The sequence below is a fragment of the Pogoniulus pusillus genome, chromosome 8 (genome assembly GCF_015220805.1).
Source record: "Pogoniulus pusillus isolate bPogPus1 chromosome 8, bPogPus1.pri, whole genome shotgun sequence".
Taxonomy (NCBI): Eukaryota; Metazoa; Chordata; class Aves; order Piciformes; family Lybiidae; genus Pogoniulus; species Pogoniulus pusillus.
The window spans coordinates 18278449-18300006 of record NC_087271.1 but is presented as its reverse complement, the minus strand read 5'-3'; the positions used below and the strand labels follow the sequence as shown (position 1 = coordinate 18300006).

At 49.9% G+C, this 21558-nt stretch overlaps 1 protein-coding gene across 3 annotated transcripts in view; it reads right to left on the bottom strand.

Moving 5' to 3' along the window:
- PDE4B (phosphodiesterase 4B) overlaps positions 1 to 21558 on the bottom strand; it is a 309783-nt gene that overhangs the window by 130556 nt on the left and 157669 nt on the right. The window contains exon 1 of one of the 3 annotated variants that reach the window (XM_064147445.1): positions 18606 to 19107. The exons of the other annotated variants lie outside the window; for them this stretch is intronic. Coding sequence (XP_064003515.1) covers positions 18606 to 18652 — 47 coding nt within the window. The 5' untranslated portion in view covers positions 18653 to 19107. Of the gene's footprint in view, positions 1 to 18605; positions 19108 to 21558 lie in introns of those variants that run through there. 3 annotated transcript variants of the gene reach the window in all.

Genomic DNA, 21558 nt, shown 5'->3' with positions numbered 1-21558 from the left:
TTTACAACAACAACAACAACGAAAAAAAGGAGTGAAGTTTGTGCAACGAGATTCAGAAAGCTGCAATATTGATAAACAAAACGAACATAAACAAGGTAAGATTTAATCTCCTAAATTCTTCTCCCATTAAGTCATCCTGAGGACTTAATTTTAAAGCCCAGAAGTGTTCTGAGAATATTTTGTAATTACAAACCAATAAGGGGGGGGGGGGGGAGAAATCATCCAGGAGGAATAATTACATAATTTTGAGATGAACTCACTGCTTAGAAGAACTCACAGCTCAGAAGAGCTGTAATAAATAGAACCTCATATCATTACTGTTGCTGAGGCTGATGACTCACCACTGTTACTGGGATCATATCCCAGAATAGTCATGCTACTCTGTGTACTGCATACAAAATTAGCCATGAGGGACTTACTATTAAATGGAACAGATTTGGGGGGTTTTAGGATTCATGTGGTCAGACCATAAAAACAAAAGCTGTTAAATATTTCATGTTGACTGCAGTGAGCTTCAGATAGCAAATCTGGAGGTATCTGATCTCCATCAGACAGCATTAACAGCTGCCTGGAGCCACTGCCTGTGGGAACCAGCTCAGCCCTTTCTAGTGCTGGCAGCACTGAAAGGTCCTCACACACACAGTAGCTAAAACATGCCATGGTGAGAGAAAACACACCTAGTTGTAGGCAAACATAAGACAACTTATAAGCAACTTCTAAGGACCACAAGGGAGCTCTGCTGCGCCCTTCTGAGGCCACATTTGCAGTACTGGGTCCAGTTCTGGGCTCCCCAGTTCAAGAGAGACAGGGAACTACTGCAGACAGTCCAGGGGAGGCTCCAAAGATGCTGAGGGGGCTGGAGCAGCTCTGTGAGGAGGAAAGGCTGAGAGCCCTGGGGATGTTGAGCCTGCAGAAGAGCAGCCCCAGAGGGGATCTGAGCAATGCTCAGCAAGCGATAAAGGACCTGGGAGGGGCAGCAAGAAGATAGGGCCAGACTCTTCTCAGTGGTGCCTAGTGACAGGACAAGGAGCAATGGGCACAACTGGAACTCCTGTTCCACCTGAACAGGAGGAGAAACTTGTTTGTTGTGAAGGTGCTGGAACCCTGGAGAAGGCTGTCCAGAAAGGTTGTGGAGTCTCCTTCTCTGGAGAGCTTCCAAACCCAACTGGGAGTTGTGATCCTGGGCAAGCTGTTGTGGGACTTGCCTTAGCAGGGGAGTTGGACTGGATGATGTCCAGAGGTCACTTCCAGCCATTGCCAAGATGGGATTCTGGGAGTATGTGAACAAGGATGAGTATCTGATACAGTTATCAAAAGGAAAGAGAACATTTGGGGGTTGGACTGGATGACCTTTAAAGGTCTCTTCCAACTCAAACCATTCTGTGTGGCTAAGATCTAAGTATCATGCCTGTGCCTTACCATGATAGAGATTCATTTAAAACACTTAAGCAAGTAGCATGAAGCACTATGGAGACATGGTTTAAGGGCCATGGTGACCTCAGGTTGATGGTTGGACTGGATGACTTGAGAGGTCTTTTCCAATCAAAACAATTTGATGATTAGATGTGTCCTGCTATTAGGCTACACCATTAGCCTCCAAAGCAACTGCCAGACACACCAAAGTTTGCTTGGAGGAACACCTAATCACATCACACAGGTGATGTCCATGCCTGTGTTCCACACCTAACTATGCTTTTGGCTTATTTTCCATTTTCAGTGAATACCAAAGTTCCTTGGGAAGTGTGGGGCAGATCCCTCCATCAGCCACGTAAGAGAACCATACAATCCTAGAAGGCTTTAGATTGGAAGAGATCTTTAAAGGTCTTCTAGTGCAACCTCCCTGCAGTCAGCAGGAACATCTGCAGCTAGAGCAAGTTGCTCAGAGCCCCAACCAACCTGACATGCAATGGTTCCAGGGATGGGGCAGCTACCACCTCTCTGGGCAGCCTGGGCCAGGCTCTCAGGAAAGGGCATCTCCCCACCTCTCTGGACAATCTGGGCCAGGGGCTCTCACAACCTCCTCAAAGTCTTGAAAGGTCATGCAGTTGGTTGAATCAGTGGGCAGCAACACAAAGCACCTTGTCCACCCATCTCCTGCAAGTCACCCTGCTATGAGATTCTGACCCTGCTATGCCAAATGGTCTTTTCCAGGCTGCTTGGTGACTACCAGCTTCTTCTTCCTCTTTATCTCAGCATCTTTTAGTTCATCCTCATTTCACCTTCCCTGCCAGCCTACTCAGAGAACCATCACACTGTTCTCCACTCTTCCCAGTGCTTTTCCCTCCTTTTTCCCTAAAAATGCAGGACACCAAATATTTATTAGCTTTCTTTCTTCCCCCCACCAGGCTCTAGATCACAAGGGCATTGCTGGTTTCCCTGAAGATACTGATCAGAATCATGGAATTGTTTCAGTGACCTCTAGGATCATCGAACTGCCAAATTAAGACCACTGTGGCCATTAAACCAAGTACCAAAGTGCCATGTCCACAAAATGCAAGATAAGAAGGTCTGAAGTTGCGACACCTCCCAGAACTGAGGCATCTTTTCCCTAATGTGGGTGCAAATTTCACATGCAGCTTAATCCATGGCCTTTTACTGCTGGTTTGTAGTAATTAGTACTAATGACAGCACATAGTCCACAGTGGAGCAGAAGCTCTCCTAAATCTTAGAATCACAGAGTTGTTTTGGTTGGAAAAGGTGGCTAAGATCATCAACTCCAAACATCAGTCTAACACCACCACAGCCATTAAACCATGTCCCAGGGTGCCATGCCCACAGGTTTCTTAACACTTCCAGGGATGGTGACTCCACCACCTCCCTGGGCAGCCTGTTCCAGTGCCCGACCACTCTGGCAGGAAACAAATTGTTCCTGATGTCCAATTTAAACCTCCCCTGGCACAATTTCAAGCCACTTCCTCTCATTCTGTCACCTGATACCAGGGAGAAGAGACCAAGCCCCACCTCACTCTAACCTCCTTTCAGGGAGTTGTAGAGAGCAATAAGGTTTTCCTTCCAGGATAGGCAACAAGAGGCTCCCTGAAGCAGCCTGTCCTTGCAGGAGCTTCCTCATGCTCCCTGGTCCACTCACTCCTATCTCCAGCTAGCAGCCAATTTTCTGACCATGTTACAGCTCTCCTCACATGAGAGTCAACTGGAATCCTTCAAGCTGTATTTCATGCTCTCCTAAAAGCCAAATATACACTGTCTGTCAAAGTCAGTTCCTCTCCTAATTCTCTTACTTCCATAAACAAACCCACCAATGGCATATGCTGTGCTTTGCTCATGTTTGTGCTTTTGACAGAGGGCCAAAGCAGAGCTGCTGAGCCAGAGGAGACAACACAAATGCACTGCTTCAGATCATACCATCAGAGAATACTTTGGGTTGAAAGGGGATGCCAAAGCTCATCCAGTCCAACCCCTGCACTTGGAAGGCACATCCTTTGCTAGATCAGGTTGCCCAGAGCCTTTTCCAGCCTGACCTTGAGTATCTCCAGGGATGTGGCCTCAGTTACCTCCCTGGACAATCTGTTCCAGTGTTCCACCACCATCATGGTGCAGAACTTGTTCCTAATACCCAACTTAAATCTACCCTTCTCCAGTTTCAAACCCTTGCCTCTCACCCTGTCACCTGCAGGCCTTTGGGAACAGGCCCTCTGCAGCCTTCTTGTAGCCCCATCAGGTACTGGCAGGCAGCTATTCCATGGGCTAACACCAGCTGGCTCACTGCTTGCCTTCAGGAGGGAAAATAACCACATCTAAACTGCCAATCCATCAGCTGGGAGAGGCTGGGTGGTCGCTAAGAATGAAAGATGTCACATTCAGGACCGAATCTGGGCATCAAAGACCAACTTCCTTTTGCACACCTGTGTTTTGTTTGGGTTCTTACTACCAGGCCCCAGAGGATTCTGAGTCACAGCACAGAACTTTCAAGGAAGTCAAAGAATTTCAGTGTGTGGTTTTGCTCACCCTTGTTCTCATTCCTGCTCTGTCTACACAGACATGCTTGCACATAGGCTATACAACCTGTTTCTGAGCCTGTACCTTCATGATTCCAGCACCATTTGAGGCTGTAAATGTTAAACAGCTGCTCAGGAGTTGTTTTGAAACAGTGTGAGGACTGAGCAGGCTGTGCTGTTCCATAATTTGCTAAGTGATTTAGTATGCAGAGGAGATCTTATGTAGTTTTACCCATTTAAATCCCAATTACTCTTTAAAATCCTCCTCATGTAAGAATCCTGGACACCAAAATCATAGATGGGGCAACCTGGCTCTGGATGGGCTTCTAACCATGGCAGATTTCAGTCCTAGCCAGATGAGTTGGTCTCTTCTCTGAGGCAACCAGCAACAGAACAAGGGGACACAGTCTGAAGTTGTGCAGGGAGAGGTCTAGGCTGGATGTTAGGAGGAAGCTCTTGCCAGAGAGAGAGACTGGCATTGGAATGGGCTGCCCAGGGAGGTGGTGGAGGCACCGTCCCTGGAGGTGTTCAAGAAAAGACTGGATGGAGCACTTAGTGCCATGGTCTGGTTGATTGGACAGGGCTGGGGGATAGATTGGACTGGATGAGCTTGGAGGTCTCTTCCAACCTGGTTGATTCTATCAGTCCAAGCTGGGAATGAAAGGCTGGAGAACAGCCCTGTGGAGAAGGATTTATGCATGCTGGTGGGTGAAAAGCTGGAGAGGAGCCAGCAGCATGTGCTGCCAGCCCAGAGCCTGCTCCCCTCTGCTGAGACCCCTTCTGCAGAGCTGGGGCCAGCTCTGGAGTCCTCAGCACAGGAGAGACACGTTCAGCTCTCTGGATGACAAACTGGGAGGTGAAGGGAATCTCCCTGGCCCCTCATTCCAAGAAGGACACTGAGGTGTAAAGCATGTCCAAAGAACAGCAACTAAGCTGTTCAGTGGCCTTGAACACAAATCTTACATGGAAAGGCTGAGGGATCTGGGGTTGTTCAGTCTTCAGAAGAGGAGGCTAAGGGGAGACCTCATTGCCCCTACGACTCCCTGAAAGGAGGTTGGAGCCAGGTGGGGCTTGGTCTCTTCTCACATCCAACAAGGAACAGGGCAAGAGGAAACAGCCTCAAGCTGTGCCAAGAGAGGTTCAGGTTGGATATTAGGAACAATTTCTTCCCAGCAAGGGTTCTCAGGCACTGGGACAGGCTGCCCAGGGAGGTGGTGGAATTCCCATCCCTGGAGGTACTTAGAAGACAGGTGGGTGTGGTGCTGAGGGACATGGTTGAGTGGCAGAGGCTTAGCAGTAGTGGTGGGTCTGGGAGCTCCAGGTGAGCTGATCTCAAAGGTCTCTTCCAACATCAGCAGCTCTATGGTTCTATGATCTGCATACCCCAGTCTAGATTTGGCACTTGTTTTACAAACACAAGTCCCATGCTGGCCCAGGCAAAGGCGCAAACAGAAAGAAAAAGGCAGTCTGGGAAGTCTGCCATCGCACAGGAGGAACTGGGAGAGTTCTTCTGAGTCCTTCTGAAGCTTCGGAACTACCTTAGCCCCCAGGGAATTACCCAGTTAATTATGCTGTTGCTGCTGCTTAGAGGAACTGTTAAACCCTACTTGGAGTCAATGCTGACACCCTGTAGGTAGAGACCTTGGGGACACACACATGGCAAAGGCTGCTCCAACCTTCCTGCGGCAAAGCCCTGATGCTCAGCAGGACGCCGCAGCCCTGCCAAGCTCCACTTGCTCAGAATGAGAATTGCCTGCAAAGTTCCTGGGAAAACAGCTGAGCTGATCTCAACAACACAACGATGGAAAACATGTTCTGGCCACAACAGCAACTGGGCTGACAGAGGCTGCCTGGAGGCTGCTGGGCTGCAGTTTCTTTTTCTTCCCCTTCCTTCCCTCTCTCTTCACTTGCAAGCAATTGCTGTGAAAGGTTTGATGTGAAACCTGGCACGAGTGCCCCCCCAGTGTTAGTCAGGGATCAGCCTCTCCCAGAGACAAACACTGGCAGCTGACTCACCGATGGCCTTCCTGCTGTAGGGGAAGGTGTCCCTGCCCGGGGCGGGGGGGGGGGGTTTGCAATGAGATGATCTTCAAGGTCCCTTCCAACCCAAACTCTTCTATGATTCTGTGAAATCTTAGCACACAGGCACTAATTGGAGCCCTTTTAGTGCTCAGCTGTGAAGTAACCCCAAAGGGGAGAGCATGAGAGCCAGGCAGCTCATGCCTCCAGCACCAGGCCATTTAGATTAGGAGTCAGACACCCTCCTAAAGCAAACAAGGTGGACAACTGGGTTAAAAACCAGGTGAGAACATAGCCAAAGACTGTTACAGCACATGCACATGGTGGGGCTGTGACTCAGCACAGCAGAAACACAGACCTGCTAGAGGTGCAGAGGAGGCCACAGCAGTGATGGGAGGGCTGGAAGCCCTCTGCTGTGGGGCCAGGCTGCGAGAGTTGGGGTTGTTCAGCCTGGAGAAGGCTTCAGGGAGACCTTCTGGTGGCCTTTCAATGCTTCAAGGGGTCAATCAGAAAGCTAGGGACAGACTTTTGAGCAGGGCCTGTTGTGACAGGACAAGAAGTGATGGCTGGAAACAAGAGAAGGGAGATTCAGATTGGAGAGAAAGGAGAAATGTTTGATGCTGAGGGTGGGGAGAGCCTGGCCCAGGTTGTCCAGAGAGCTGGTAGCTGCCCCATCCATGGAACCACTCCAGGTCAGGTTATTTGGGGCTCTGAGCAACCTGCTCTAGCTGCAGATGTCCCTGCTGAGTGCAGAGGTTTTTGGATTCGATGAGGTTTAAAGGTCCCTTCCAACCCAGCCCAGTCTGCGGTTGTGTGACCCACAAATTCTTGACTCAGGCTGCTCCGGGGTCTCGCTATACAAACATTGCTGCAGAGCTGCTGGCCATGTGAGCCACTGCTCCCTGTGCCATGGCACCACACAGTAGTAGAATCACAGAACTGTGTTGGTTGGAAAGACCTCTAAGATGATCAGACCATGCAGAAAGAGGCCTCAACACTTCTAAGAAGTCCCAGGGCTTTTCCCACTCTTGTTTCTTAGCAGGCTTAGGATTGCAGAATCTTGAGTCTAAAGCTTTATCAGGATTTCCTTCATAAACCTCTTTTGGAGAGGTTAGTAACTGGAATAAGGATTTCTGGCACACGAGAAAGTCTCTGGGCAGTTAGCTGATACAGGGAACACCACAAGGATAAGCAGGTTTGAAATCTGGATCCTGAAGAAGGGAAGGATCAAAGTTTGGGTTCCTACTGACCTGGACTTTGTTACATACAAAGAACTCCACAAATTGAGAGAGTTGTGTTTTAAACATACCCCCCCATGGCTTCTGATTTACACCTCTAGCACCCTGAGGGCCGCTCCACATTAGCAGAGAGCCAGTGCCCAACAACCTACTCTCTTTGCAGACAGGAAAAACGAGGAAGCTCTTCCCGGGATCACAGACATTCCTCTCAAATTACTTCTGCTCAAGATGCTTTTGCTCAGAATAAGGCCAAGCACACCCTGTGTAGACTCATAGATTGGTTTGGGTTGGAAGTGACCTTAAAGATCACAGAGGTCCAACCCCACTATTGTGCTCAGGGACACCTTCCACTAGAACAAATTGGTCACGGTCTCATCCTATGAGGCCTTGAACACCTCCAGGGACCTTTCTGGGTAACCTATTCCAGTGAACACTCCTGGGTAGGAGCATCCTTGCCAACATGATACCCAGAGCAGGATGGACAGGTGTTGGCCCCTGCCCTGGGCTCTCCAGGTTTAAAGCTCAGCCTGAACTTAACCCTGAGAACTAAACAAAGTCTTTTCCACAGCCATGTGAGTCAGCACTGGGTGCCACAGTCAACAGCCACGAGTTTATTTCTCCTCCAGAGGAGATTCCTCGGAAGAGCTTCTTAAAGGAAAAAAGGGAGACCAAAAATCTTTCCACACAGAATCAGAGAACAGACTGGAAGGGACCTCAAATGCCCAATCTTCTTGGGAAACCACTGCAAAACCAGATCTGTACTCACTACCCAACTCCTGCTTCCACCAGTCCTGCCCTGGGAAATTCAGTTACGGTGGATTTATGTCAGTGGCCAGCAGCCATGAGAGGAGAGCTGTCTCCAGTCATGCACTGGTCACACTCCAGTTCACAGTGAGCCATCTCTGCCTTGCAATTTTCATAGAATCTTAGCATTGTTTTGCTTGGAAAAGACCTTCAAGAACATCAAGCCAAACTGTTAACCCAGCACTGCCACTCTGAGGGCAACCACACACAGAGGAAAGCTCCTGACCCTTATAATGAAGGACACATGAAGATACCATTTCATGGCATGCAACAGTGACAGCAGAGTGCTTATTTTTTAGGAGTGTTGTAAAATTATGTTCTCAACTGCCTGGTCTGCAATAAAAAAGCCATTCAGAAGACCAGAGAGGATCCATCTGAGCAAAAGTGCTGGCACCTCTCAGCAGGGTGATGTTCTAATGAGCTATGCTCCATTTCAGCTGATCTGTCTGACAGAACCAGAGCATCACAGACCTCACAGAGCTGGAGATGGCTTCTACAGGCATCAGCAACATCACTGAAAATGCTGCATGATGACACCACTCACAGAATCACCAAGTCCCAGCACCCCAGCATGGCAGGGGTTGGAAGTGACCTCTGGAGATCATCCAGTCCAAAACCCTGCTCAATCAGGGGCACCCACAGCAGCTTGCCCAGAACCACAACACCCAGCTGGGTTTGGAAGCTCTCCAGAGAAGGAGACTCCACAACCTCTCTGGGCAGCCTGCTCCAGGGCTCCAGCACCCTCACAACAAAGTTTCTCCTCCTGTTCAGGTCGAACCTCCTGCTCTGTCACTGGGCACCACTATGAGAAGACTCTGGCCCCATCCTCTTGCTCCCCCCTGTTTTTTTATCTCTTGCTGAGCATTTCTCAGATCTCCTCTGGGGCTGCTCTTCGGCAGGCTCAACAGCCCCAGGGCTCTCAGCCTTTCCTCCTCACAGAGCTGCTCCAGGCCCCTCAGCATCTTTGGAGCCTCCACTGGGCTGTCTGCAGTAGTTCCCTGTCTCTCCTGAACTGGGGAGTCCAGAACTGGACCCAATGCCCCAGACACAGCCTCAGTAGGGCAGAGTAGAGGGGGAGAAGAATTTCCCTTGACCTGCTGGCCTCGCTCTTCCTTATGCACCCCAGGAGCTCATTGGCCTCCTTGGCCATGAGGGCGCATTGCTGGGTCGTGGTTAACGTCATGACACGAGGGAGCAAAACCCCTCTCTGGATGAACAGGAGGACAGGGCAGATGGATAACAATTACCATTATTAACTATTATCACTAACAAGCAGTTTGGGCAGACTAGGCTGTGTGCAGCAGGTAAGGAGCAGCAGCAGCAGGTCTGCTCCTGCAGCCCCTCCCTCCAGCCTCTTTGTTTGATTTACCTCAGTGCTGACTGTCCCAGCACTTATTTATTTAAATACCAACTGGATAAAGGCCGGGGGGGAAGGAGGGAGAGAAAGGAGAAACCAGTGAAATGTTTCCCCAGAGAACAATATCCTTCATTTTTGCACTGGTGTGGGCTGCATCCCCTCACAAAGCACAGCTGTGCTGGCCTGAGGCTCACACATCCATCTTCAGGCAGCCCACGTCCCGCACTGGCCTCAGGACACGGCTGCAAAGCCTCCTCAGCACCGCGATGCTTTCCTACCACACAACCTCTGCTTGGGCGTCTCCAGCATCGCTTCCAAACAAAGCTGCTGCTTTCCGCAAGGTTTTTGAGCACCACCCCGAAAAACGTTCTTGAAAGGAGCAGGATTTGTGCTGCTGAAAGAAACCCCCAGCAGCTCCAGCCGCCCGCGCCAGCAGCCAGCCTCTCATTATGTCATTTCTCTGCAACTTCAGCAGCCACACTGGGGCTGCTTTGAAAGCTCCCACTGACGTCAATGGGCCAGCAGCAGGAGTGCGCTGAGAGCCAGCAGCCCCGCACCCAGCCTGCCCAGCTCTGCTGCTGCTGCTGCTGCTGGCAGGGTGGCAGCTCCCGCACCAGCCGCCTCAGCAGCCACCGCCGCAAACGCTCCCCCCTCAGCTGGAGGGAGGTGGGGTTGGCTTTTGGGTGGTCAGCGGCATGAAACCGGTGTGACAAGCTGCAGAGGGGAGACGGGTTAAAGAGCTCTGCTCAGACCTGCGAGTTTGATTCCTGGGGAAGAAAAGGTAAAATTCTTTTGGGTGGTTAGCAGAATGAAAGCGTTGTTATAAACTGCAGAGGGGAAATGGGTCAGAGAGCTTTGTTCAGACCTGCAAGTTTGATTCCTGGGGAAGAAAAGGTAAAACTCCAAAGTACCAGCAGTACTGCTTGGCTTGTAAAAGGATTGAATAACGAGTGTGCAGGATTTAGTCCCCTCTCTCCTCATTCACAGACTGCACTGTGTTGGAAGGGACCCTCAAAAGCCTTCTTGTCCAACTCCTCTGCAGTCAGCAGGGGCATCAATTAGAGCAGGTTGCTTGGGTCCACATCAGGTTTGACCTTGAATGTCTCCAGGGATGGGGCCTGAGCAACAGAATCATAGAATGCCAAGTTGGAAGAGACCCCAGGGATGGTTTTGGACATCCAGCTTATCTCGGTGATAATGTAGTTGAAATGAGCTGGCCCAGCACCCTGGCAAGATGAGTCTTAAAGCTGTGACCAGTGTAGGGGAATCCACTGCTTCTCTGGGCAACCTGTTCCACTATTTCACCACTCTCATTGTAAAAAGCCTCCTCCTGCTGTCCAACCCTCATTTGCCCTGCTTCAGTATCAAACTATTGTCCCTGGTCCTATCGCACAGGCCCTTCTAAACAGCCCCTCCCCGGCCCTCCTGTAGGTCCCCTTCAGACACTGAAATGCTGCTCTAAGGTCTGCCCGACATTGTGTGTCACTCATTCCTTGTGTGACTCTCTTGCTCTTTTCTTTACCACTCACTGTAAATTGGTTTGGCTCATTGATCTTAACGATCTTTTCCAACCAAAATCATTCTGTGAGTTTAAGATTCTAAATCCTAGAAGATGAAATGTGAGCCCTTCCTAGCAGTTTCTCCTTTCCAGCTTTCTTTTTAAGGGCAGCATATGAAAATGTGTTAATTCTCTCAATCTAACTGTTAAACAGGAAAACAAGCTCCATAGGAAGTCAGCTGGGGATGCTGTTTGATCTGATGAGTTCCTGCAGTGTGCTGTGGGCCACGTGGGCTCCTTCCACAGCACCTTTGGTTCACCAAGGCGTTATCAAGGAATTAAATCCGGCTCCGTGCGTGGCTCTGCACAGCTCTGGTCTGCAGAGTCAAACAGCACCTCCTAAGTCACCACAGAGCACACAATGAGCAGGTGCTGGGAGGAACAAGTGTCAGTGTTGACATCACACAATCACAGTATCATGGGATTGCTTTGGTTGGAAAAGCTCTCTAAGATCATCAAGTCCAAGCACCAGCCCAACATCACCATGGCCACTGAACCATATTTCTTGAACACCTCCAGGGATGGTGACTGCACCACCTCCCTGGGCAGCCTGTTCCAATGCCTGACCACACTTGCAGAAAATAAATTGTTCCTAACATCCAACCTAAACCTCTCCTGGCACAATTTCAGGCTGTTTTCTCTCATTCTACCACCTGATTCAGGACCAGGCTTGATGTCTAGGCTGCCTTATGTAGTTGGAGGTTTCTGTGCTCACTGCAGAAGTGTTGGACAAGATCACTTCTGAGGGTCTCTTCCAGCCTGATGCAGTCTGTGAATTTGTGACACAGTGAGGGGTGTCTGCAGCAAAGAAGAACTCAGAGAAGTCAACAAAGAGGAGGAGGAAAAGATTGGGACGATAACTTCACTGCATGACAGATAAAGGTACACATGAACTAGGCTAAGAGGAGGTGGCCCTCCAAATAAAATGACAGAGATATTTCACTGCAGGTTCAGATCATTGCTGTCAATCTGATTCAGGGACAGAACCTCAACCACACCTCTGGGCAACCTGTTCCAATAGTTCACCACTCTCACTGTGAAGAGCTTCCTCTTCAAATGATCAGTTAAGCACAGTAAGAGCAGCCTCCACGACTCTGACTCTTGTCTTCTGCCCTGCAAGGCCAGCATGAAAATACAGCCAGCAACAAGTTAAACAGATACAGCACGGAGATAAGGGAGGGTCACTAAATACCAAGCATCCTTCCTCCACCAGAACCAGCCCCCCTGCCCCCCCCCCAACAACCTCTCAACCACTGCAAGCAAACCCAGCCCAATTAAATCCCCATGATTTAATTGCTGAAAGTCCCGTGCCAGCCAGGCACTGTCTTCTCCACAGGCACATCTCCAAGCCTTGCCTTTACGCTGCATACAGCCATTTGTGAGCACCAGGGAAATATTTGCCCTTCCCTTTCTGAATTGTGCCTACAGATGTCTGAGTTGTGCGTCTCAAACCTATCCTCAGCAGAGAAATCACATCTTTGTCAAAGACACTTCCTATTTATAGAAGGAATTAATGCAAGAAGACAATCAAGATGTTTTAAGTACAGAACCACAGAATCAACCAGGTTGGAAGAGACCTCCAGCTCATCCAGTCCAACCTAGCACCCAGCCCTATCCAGTCAACCAGACCATGGCACTAAGTGCCTCATCCAGGCTTTGCTTGAACACCTCCAGAAACAGTGACTCCACCACCTCCCTGGGCAGCCCATTCCAATGCCAATCACTCTCTCTGGTAACAACTTCCTCCCAACATCCAGCCTAGAGCTTCCCTGCACAACTTCAGACTGTGTCCCCTTGTTCTGTTTCTGGTTGCCTGGCAGAAGAGACCAACCCCACCTGGCTACAACCTCCCTTCAGGTAGTTGTAGACAGCAACGAAGTTCAGGCTAAACGCCTCCAGGTCCCTCAGCCTCTCCTCATAGGGTTTTTGTTCCAGGCCTCTCACCAGCTTTGTCACCATTCTCTGGACACGTGCCAGTATCTCAACATGTCTTTTGAATTGAGGAGCCCAGAACTGGACACAGCACTCAAGGTGTGGCCTGATCAGTGCTGAGTACAAGGGCAGAGTAATCTCCCTTGTCCTACTGGCCACACTGTTCCTGACACAGGCCAGGATGCCATTGGCTCTCTTGGCCACCTGGGCACACTGCTGGCTCACATTCAGCTACTATCTACCAGTACCCCCAGGTCCCTTTCTTCCTGGCTGCTGTCCAGCCACTTTGTCTCCAGAGCTAAGCACCAAGAAATGAAGGTAACTTGAAGGTAGAGTGGATTTTTATCATGCTGTTGAAGATTATTAATTCCCAGGCCAAAACCTGAGTACTTCAAAATTCAATTTAAAAGCCAGACTCTGCTGACACATCACAAAAGTCACTTCCAGCCTCATATCCAACCCCAAACACCTCACCTTGAATCAAGTGGCCCCAAACAATTGTGTGATTCTGTGAAAGAGCTAATACCAGGAAGGCTGTTTTGCATCCTGTGGTTATGAACAAGTGCTGACCAAGATGTTGTCCATTTCTTGACCATGCACTAGTAAGAACTGACATGCAGGTACACTCCCAGCTGCAGGTAACTGTTTTGTATCTCTCCAAAACAGCTTCCAAAGCCCCAAGCTAGCCAGAGTATCACTCAGCACAGCACAAAACCCTTCCCTCACTCCCCAGTGCCTCATAATATCCATGTATGGTTGGAAATCACCTGCTCCTTTCTTGACCTTGGTGGAGAACATGGTGCTCCAAACATCAAGGCCAACCAGGCTGGCCCCTGGCTGCACTGCTTATACATCTTCTCTGAAATCCCAGAATCCCAGCATGGAAGGGCTTCTAGAGATCATCTAGTCCACTCAGGCTGCTAAAGCAGAGTCACCCACAGCAAGCTGCCCAGGAACACAAAGTTCAGGTGGGTTGGAGACTCCACCAAAGTCATACGTTGTCTGTGCTTGATTTTAACGAGTCCCTTGCAATCTGGAGTGTTTTTTTCTTCACCTACATATCCACCTGGCAGAGAATAGTCACTTGGTTACTTCTTTCATCTAACAAATAGTCTTTGGATAGTTGAGATCCATGAAGAGTCACACTTCCACCAACATCTTCAGTGCTTTAAAGAAAAAGGCTTCTTATGCAAGAGGGGACCCAGGAAAGACAATCATAGAATCATAGAATGGTTTGGGTTGGAAGGGACCTCAAAGATCACCTAGTTTCAACTCCCCTGCCATGGGCAGGGACAACTTCCACTAGACCAGGTTGCTCAAGAAAGCTCATAAGAGGACCAAAAGTGTATTAAAGAGGAACAAAATGCCTGAAGAACAGTGAAAATGGTTAACAGTGATTAATGAATCTCACCCCGATGTAATCATAAATATACAAAGGTTATGATGAGCAAGACTCCATTTGAAGCTGCAACTAGACTGGCACTGGGTGAAGAGCAGGTTTTATTTCCAGAGGTTGCATGAATTCTTACAGTCTAAGCCCTATGCCTGCTCTAAATCCATGTCCTGACAGGGCTCCCCTTCCAGCTGCCCGCTTCTAAATCACCTGAAACTCTGCTGATTGATCAGCAAAGGTCAACAGATGGGCTCAGGCAGCCCCACTTGTCTGACATCTCTTAGGATCGTGGCTCTGCTGAGCATTTCTTTCAGTTCTATGTTTCCTGGAGCTCAAATGATGTCTGCTGCTCTTTAAACTACAGAAATGTTTTCATCCTTTCTCCTAATGAAGCACTCAGTTCTGTAACCAATGACATGCTGGCCCCTCTGGATGGCACCTCTCATCTTGACAGATCGATTAACACATCCCACCCCATTCACCCTGACCCTAGGTCATGGATATCCCTGGAGGTGCTCAAGGCCAAGTTGGATGGGCAACCTGGTTTAGTGGAAGGTGTCCCTGCCAATGACAGTGAAGTTGGAACCAGATAATCTCCAAGGTCCCTTCCAACCCAAACCACTCTGTGAATCTATGCTTACTCCTCTGTCTCAGCTTACCAATCTTCCTCCTCAAGAGGAACTTGCTAAATCCAACCAAGAGCCAAAAGGTCAAGGTGAAGCCATGGTAATGATGCCAAGATAGGTGTATCGTGGGCTCTGCTAACCCACAGTAACACCTGCTGTGCATCAGCCACACAATTCCTCACTTATCTCTGTCCCTCATGCTGTCACATTGCTGGGTGCTGGCAGCAAAGGGAACATCTCCCATTCTGAGCTCACAATCTGCTGGCGCTGGACCACGTCCCCCATGGCTGGATGCCTTCAGAGCACAAAAACAACGTTGCAAGGGCACTGTTACACAGATTTTGATGCTCCTGTGGACACTTCTTGTAGAGGTCTTGCTAGGATCTTCAACACCTCTGTCTGGATGTCACACCCGACTCTCCTCTGCCACTGCAGACAATGGGCATGTCAAAGCTGAAGTGTTTTGGTACCAGGAATGCTGGTAACATGCTTATAGCATCCCAGATTCATTTAGGTCAAAAAAGACTTTGAAGATTGTTGAGTCCAAGAGTCTCTAATAGAAACACAGGACTTTTTTGGCTGGAAAAGGCCTTTGAGATCATCAGCTCCAACCATTAACCCAGCACTACCAGATCACCACCATATACCTCAGTACCATATCTCTGTGGTTCTGAAACTCCTTCTGGAATGGAGAACCCTCCACTGCCCTTGGCAGTCTGTTCCAGCCCTGTGTCTGGTGTCTCTCTGGGTGTCTGGGCAGCTGGCAGAGAGAACGACCTCACCATCCCTCCCAGGGCAGCAGACAAAGAGCAACCTCTCCCACCTCAGCTGTCAATCAAGTCATCATTAACTGAAGGAAGTGGTGGAGTCTGCAGCCTCGGAGAGATTGAAAAGCCCTACAGATGTGGTGCTGAGGGCTGTGGTTTAGTGGTGAGCTGGCAGTGCTGGGTTAAAGGTTGGGATTAATGATCATAAAGGCCCCTTCCAACCAAAACAATTTTGTGATTCTCTGAGCACCTTGGTGGGTGCAGAAGACCCAGCCCTAATATCTATGCAAAGACAGATATTGTTGAGTTTCTAATCAAGAAAAGCTCGCCCTGATGTGAAGAGGTTCTTCTCCTTAGGAAGGGAGGCCCTGCAGCACCTTGCACAGAAAACTCAAGCAGCCAGTAGGACCCTTCTTCCTTCCCCTTCTCGCTGCCTCCCTGTCTCTAGGGGCCCCGGTTCTTCCTTTCTTAACACTTGCTGTAACCACAAGTTCTCCAGTCATATCACAGCACATTTTCCCTCTTCTCTAAATATTTACTTGCCCTTCTTCTGTCCCTGAAACACCACACAGGGATCCTCCCACCGAGCAGACCCTGAGGAGTAATCATAAGTGTGGATCTTTACAACACCATTTAAAGACTCAGAGCCCCAACACTTGCATTAATATAGACAAACAACAGAAGATGGACATGGACCTGCTGGAGTGGGTCCAGAGGAAGACCATGAAGAGACCTGGAGCACGTCTCCTATGGTGACAGGCTGAGAGAGTTGAAGCTGTTCAGCTTGGAGAAGAGAAGGCTCTAGGGAGACGTTAGAGCAGCATTTCAATACCTGAAGGGTACCTACCGGCAGGCTGGAGAGAGACTGTTTAGAAGGGCCTGTGGTGACAGGACAAGGGGTAATGGTTTGAAACTGGTGCAGGGCAGAGTTAGGTTGGACCTCAGGAGGAAGTTCTGCACAGTGAGAGTGGTGAAATACTGGAACAGGTTGCTCAGAAATGTGGTCGAAGCCCTGTCCCTGGAGAAGACATTTGCAGTCAGACTTGATGTGGACCTGGGCAGCCTGATCTACTTGGAGGTGTCCCTGCTGACTGCAAAGGAGTTGGACAAGATGACCTTTGAGGGTCTCTTCCAACCCAATGCAACCTGTGAAATACTATGTTATAGGTTCATCTCAGAAGCCAGTGCAGAGAGGAAGCCATAATGACATCAGTATAAGCAATACTACAATGACACAGAAGAAATCTTGTGTCAGAATAATATGTAGAAGTTATTCTAAGTAGAATACTCTGTGTAAAGCCACTTTATGTAGAATCAGTCCAGCTTATGGACAATAAACGTATGTGAAGAATGCATGGCCAGTTCTGCACTCCCCAGTTCAAGAAGGACAGGGATTTGCTGAGGAGGACATGGCAGAGGGCTAAAAAGCTGCTGAGGGGACTGGAACATCTCTGTGATGAGGAAAGACTGAGAGAGTTTGGGCTTTTTAGCCTGGAAAAGAGCAGCCTAAGAGGGGATGTTATCAATGCTGATCAATACTTCAAGGGTGGGCATCAGGAGGATTGGGACCGGGCTTTTGCCAGTGGTGCCCTGTGACAGGACAAGGGGTAGCAGGCACAAACTGGAACATCAGAAGTTCCATCAGAACATGAGGAGGAACTTCTTTAAGGGTGACGGAGCCCCGGAGCAGGCTGCCCAGAGAGGTGGTGGTGTCTACACCTCTGGAGACACTGCAAACCCACCTGGAAGTGTTCCGTTGTGACCTTCTCTAGGTGAACCTGCCTTGGTAAGGGGATTGGACTTGATGATCTCCAGTGGTCCCTTCCAACTCCTCCCAATCTGTATTTCTCTAAATTTCATGCACAACCAGAATTTACACATGTGTAGGCAAGACAACAGAGTCTTATAAGATGCTGTGCAGGCTACACTGAATACCTGCACCTCTAAGACCATAGAGTCATAGAATGGGTTGGATTGGAAGAGACCTTTCAGGAGTCATCTAGTCCAATTCTAAACTCATACAATCATAGAATGCTCTAGGTTGGAAGGGACCTTCAAGGTTATCTAGTCCAGCCCTAGACTCATACAATCATGAAATAGTTTTGGATGGAAAAGACTAGTTTTGGATGGAAAAGACCTTTCAGATCATCAGCTCCAACCATTATCTAACTACCAAGCCTAGTGCTCAACTGTGTCCCTCAGCATCACATCTACAACTTCATACCTCAGATCTTAACCTATAGAAAGGGAACCTATTTCAGCACAGTCTATCAAACACAAACCCTTGGTAGCCGCCGTGGGACGTGCCTCTGAAGTTCCTCACATCTCCCTCTGCCCTGTGGCCATGGGATTAGAGAAGAGGCAGCTCCATCTCCTTATTAAAATGCATCAGTAGTTGACAACTGACTGGAGAAGGTGTGGAGGTAACACCACAAGATCACACAAGTGAGGTGCTTCAGTGGCTCATTACTTTTAAATGAGAATCAACGCTTACACACATCTTATAACATAAATAATTAAGCACAACATGAATTTTTCCATCCTTTCCCCCCTCCTGTCACACATCCCTAATTCCTAGGTGTCATCAGGGTGCATTTGTGCGATCAAAATCTGATCGAGAGAGTGGAAGAGAAGATATTCAGCAGGCACTGAGAATTTACAGCTCACAGAACCACAGAATGCCAGGGGTTGGAAGGGACCTCCAGAGACCATCAAGTCCAACCCCCCTGCAAAGCAGGACCACTTAGTGCGGGTCACACAGGAACGCATCCAGGTGGGTTTTGAAGCTCTCCAGAGAAGGAGACTCCACAACCTGTCTGGGCAGCTGGAGGAACCCTCGTCCTTCTCAGCACCTCCCTTCAGCAGCTGCCTTCTGCAGAGGTGAAGTCCCCCACGTCCAAGCTCTTCTGCCCACCAGAACTCCTCTGAGCAGGACAAAAGCCAGACGGCACTTACCAAATCCACGAGTGACGGCGGTTGGGTAAAAAATTCACATTTAACATCTTTCCCAGGTGATTTTTCTCTTCTACTCGCCCAAAAAATCCCCCACCGCACTCAGAGCATTTTCTGCTTGCTCCAAACTTCTGTCTGTGAGAAGTTGCCTCAGCGGCAGCTCGCTGGTTTCCAGGAGCTTTTTGATCCTTTGTGATTACATGTCAACTCCCATGGCGGGGTGGATGTCACTTCAGAGCAGGCAGATGCAAACGACTTGGCAATCAACGTGTGAAAGGTGCATGTGGAACAGCCGCTACGGACTCGCATATTTCTTCATTTATATCAGAAGAAGAAGGAAGGGAAAAAAAACGAGGGGGGGGGGGGGGGTGTGGGGTGTGGAAGCGCAAACCAAACCCATAAATCTATTTCTGGCAAAGCCTTGACTGCAGTTTCCTGCTCTCATTTGTATAATCCCTTCCAGTGATCCTGAGACAGGGGAGGAAAAAAAACCACAGCCTTTTTTCCAAGCTGGAGAAACATTCCCATCTTCCTGTTTATCCTTTCCAGGTCACATCCCTCCTTCATTCACCACCTTCGCAGATGAATCAAAGTTTTCTGACGCTGCAGAAACTCCGCTCCCAGGGTCCCTCCTGCGGAACCGGCTCCGCACCACGCAGGATGACGTTCTCGGAGCGACAGAGGTGAAGGCAGCTATGGGGGGACCCAGGTCCCCGTCCCGGGTGACAGACAGAAAGGAGCACGTCCCCCTACCACAAAAGGCCTGGCTTATCCATCCCACCGAACTAGGAGGAGCAGCAAAGCTCGGGGAGGGCTGGCGGCTCCCTGCCAGGGGTCATCCTGCAGCACCACGGCTGTGCTCTGCGCTACTCCTGCCACTCGGGGCCGGGGCTGTGCTGCCAGATGGGATCCCTAGCACCTCTCCATCTCCGTGCTGGCTGGAAGCGATGCTCTGCCCGCAGGACAATCCCTCGCAGCAGGTAGGTCGGCAGCCCAGCCTCTGAGCGGGCAGATTTGCGCGGCGCTGCGGAAGATGGAATTTTACAAGATTTACATCTAAATCCCGCCGCTCAACAGCAAGCCCAGCGCAGCTCCCTGCTGCAGCCAGACGTCGTGGGGGGGGAAGGAAGACAACCCCCACAGAGCCCCGTGAGGAATAGCTCCCAAAATAAGAGCTTTCGGCAGCGGCGCAGCCCGCCCGGGGCTCGGCTGCCAGCCCCCCGCCACTGCCGGAGTCGGAGAGGGGACACGGAGCTGGTGAGGGGATCTAGGGACAAGGAGCGGGGGGAGGCTGCTGAAATAAAGAAGAATTTAAAGGGCTTCCATCAGTGACAGTGGGATGGTTTGGGAGTGCTGGAAGGGGACTCTGCCCACGCATCCCCTGCCCAGGCAGCACCTCCGCCCACCTGAAGGCGGGGGGAAGGAAGGAGGTTAAGCTAATGAGGCTGGGAGGGGGGCGGGCTGCAGAGCTTCCTTCTGTTTGGGAAACCAAAAGTTCAGCTTCAAGAAATGAGCAGCATGTAGCAGCAACATTTCCCTTGACTGGGTTGTTTTTTTTTTCCCCTGCTGGTGAAGTCTCCAGACATTTCACCTTGACAACCAGAAGGAAGGGATTTTGTCACCGGCTGAAGTCCAACGCAGAAGCAGACCTGGATAAATGATCTTTAAGGTCCCTTCCCACTCAAGCCGATCTAGGATGCTGTGATTCTATTAAATGAGCTTGCTCCAGGTGATGGATAAATGGCCTTGGGATGTCATCAGAGCCGTAAGTGATGCGTAACGAACCCTGCCTGCAGAGAGCAGGGCATCCACAGCAGCAAGAGGAGGACCCAGCTGGCAATGCAGAAGCCCAGAGAGATGAGAAATTTCAGCCCTGCACCAAAACCTGAAACCTGCCAGACCACCCCAGTCGGAACTGGAAAGAGCAATGAGTAACTGGTTTCAAAACACACAGGAAAGGGCAGATGGAAAATGTCATTACAGCAAAGTCACAACTCAACAACTGGCGATGGCATGGTCAAAGATAAGAAACCCAGCCTCGAAGATCTGTCAGCTTCTGCTCTGCGACTGCTGGGTGAAACATCGAACCACATTTTATTCCACTGTAGCGGGCAGCAGGTGGAGGGAGGGGATTCTGCCCCTCTGCTGAGCCCCCACCTGCAGTGCTGGGGCCAGCTCCGCAGTGCTCAGCACAGACAGGGACCTGTTAGTGTGGGGCCACAGCCCCACTGGAAGCCCTCTGCTGTGAGGCCTGGCTGAGTGAGTTGGGGTTGTTGAGCCTGGAGAAGAGAAGGCTCCAGGGAAACCTTCTGTTGGCATCTCAGGGCTTAAAGAGGCTGATGAGAAAGCTGGGGACAGACTTTTGAGCAGGGCCTGTTGTGACAGGACAAGGGGTGATGGTTTGAACTAAAAGGAGATTCAGAACGGAGAAGGAAGAAATGTTTGGCACTGAGGGAGGTGAGAGCCTGGCCCAGGTTGCTCAGAGAGGTGGTAGCTGCCCCATCCCTGGAACCATTGCAGGTCAAGTTGGTTGGGGCTCTGAGCAACCTGCTCTAATTGCAGCTGTCCCTGCTGACTGCAGGGGTTGGACTGGATGAGCTTTAAAGGTCCCTTCCAACCCAAACCAGTCTGTGGTTCTGTGAAGTTAAAACTTCAGCAAACAGGTGAGCCTGTAAAGATGGACCATGGGCACTCAGTACATGCCACTGCACCTCTCATTTGCTTCCTGCATCTCCCCTTTTCCCAATTTGCTGTGAAGGACACCTCACAAAGTGGTGAATAACTCTGCTTTCCAATCAGTGATTTGGACACAAATGAGAACAGCTCAGAAGGTATCTCAGGTGGGACTCTCTAGACCGCTGTGCACTCTGCAGTGTTTTTGTGTCATGTCCAGCATCATCACAAGCTTTCTCTCAACATCCCTGGCACTGACAGCAGTCAAGCTGGCAAAGCCCAG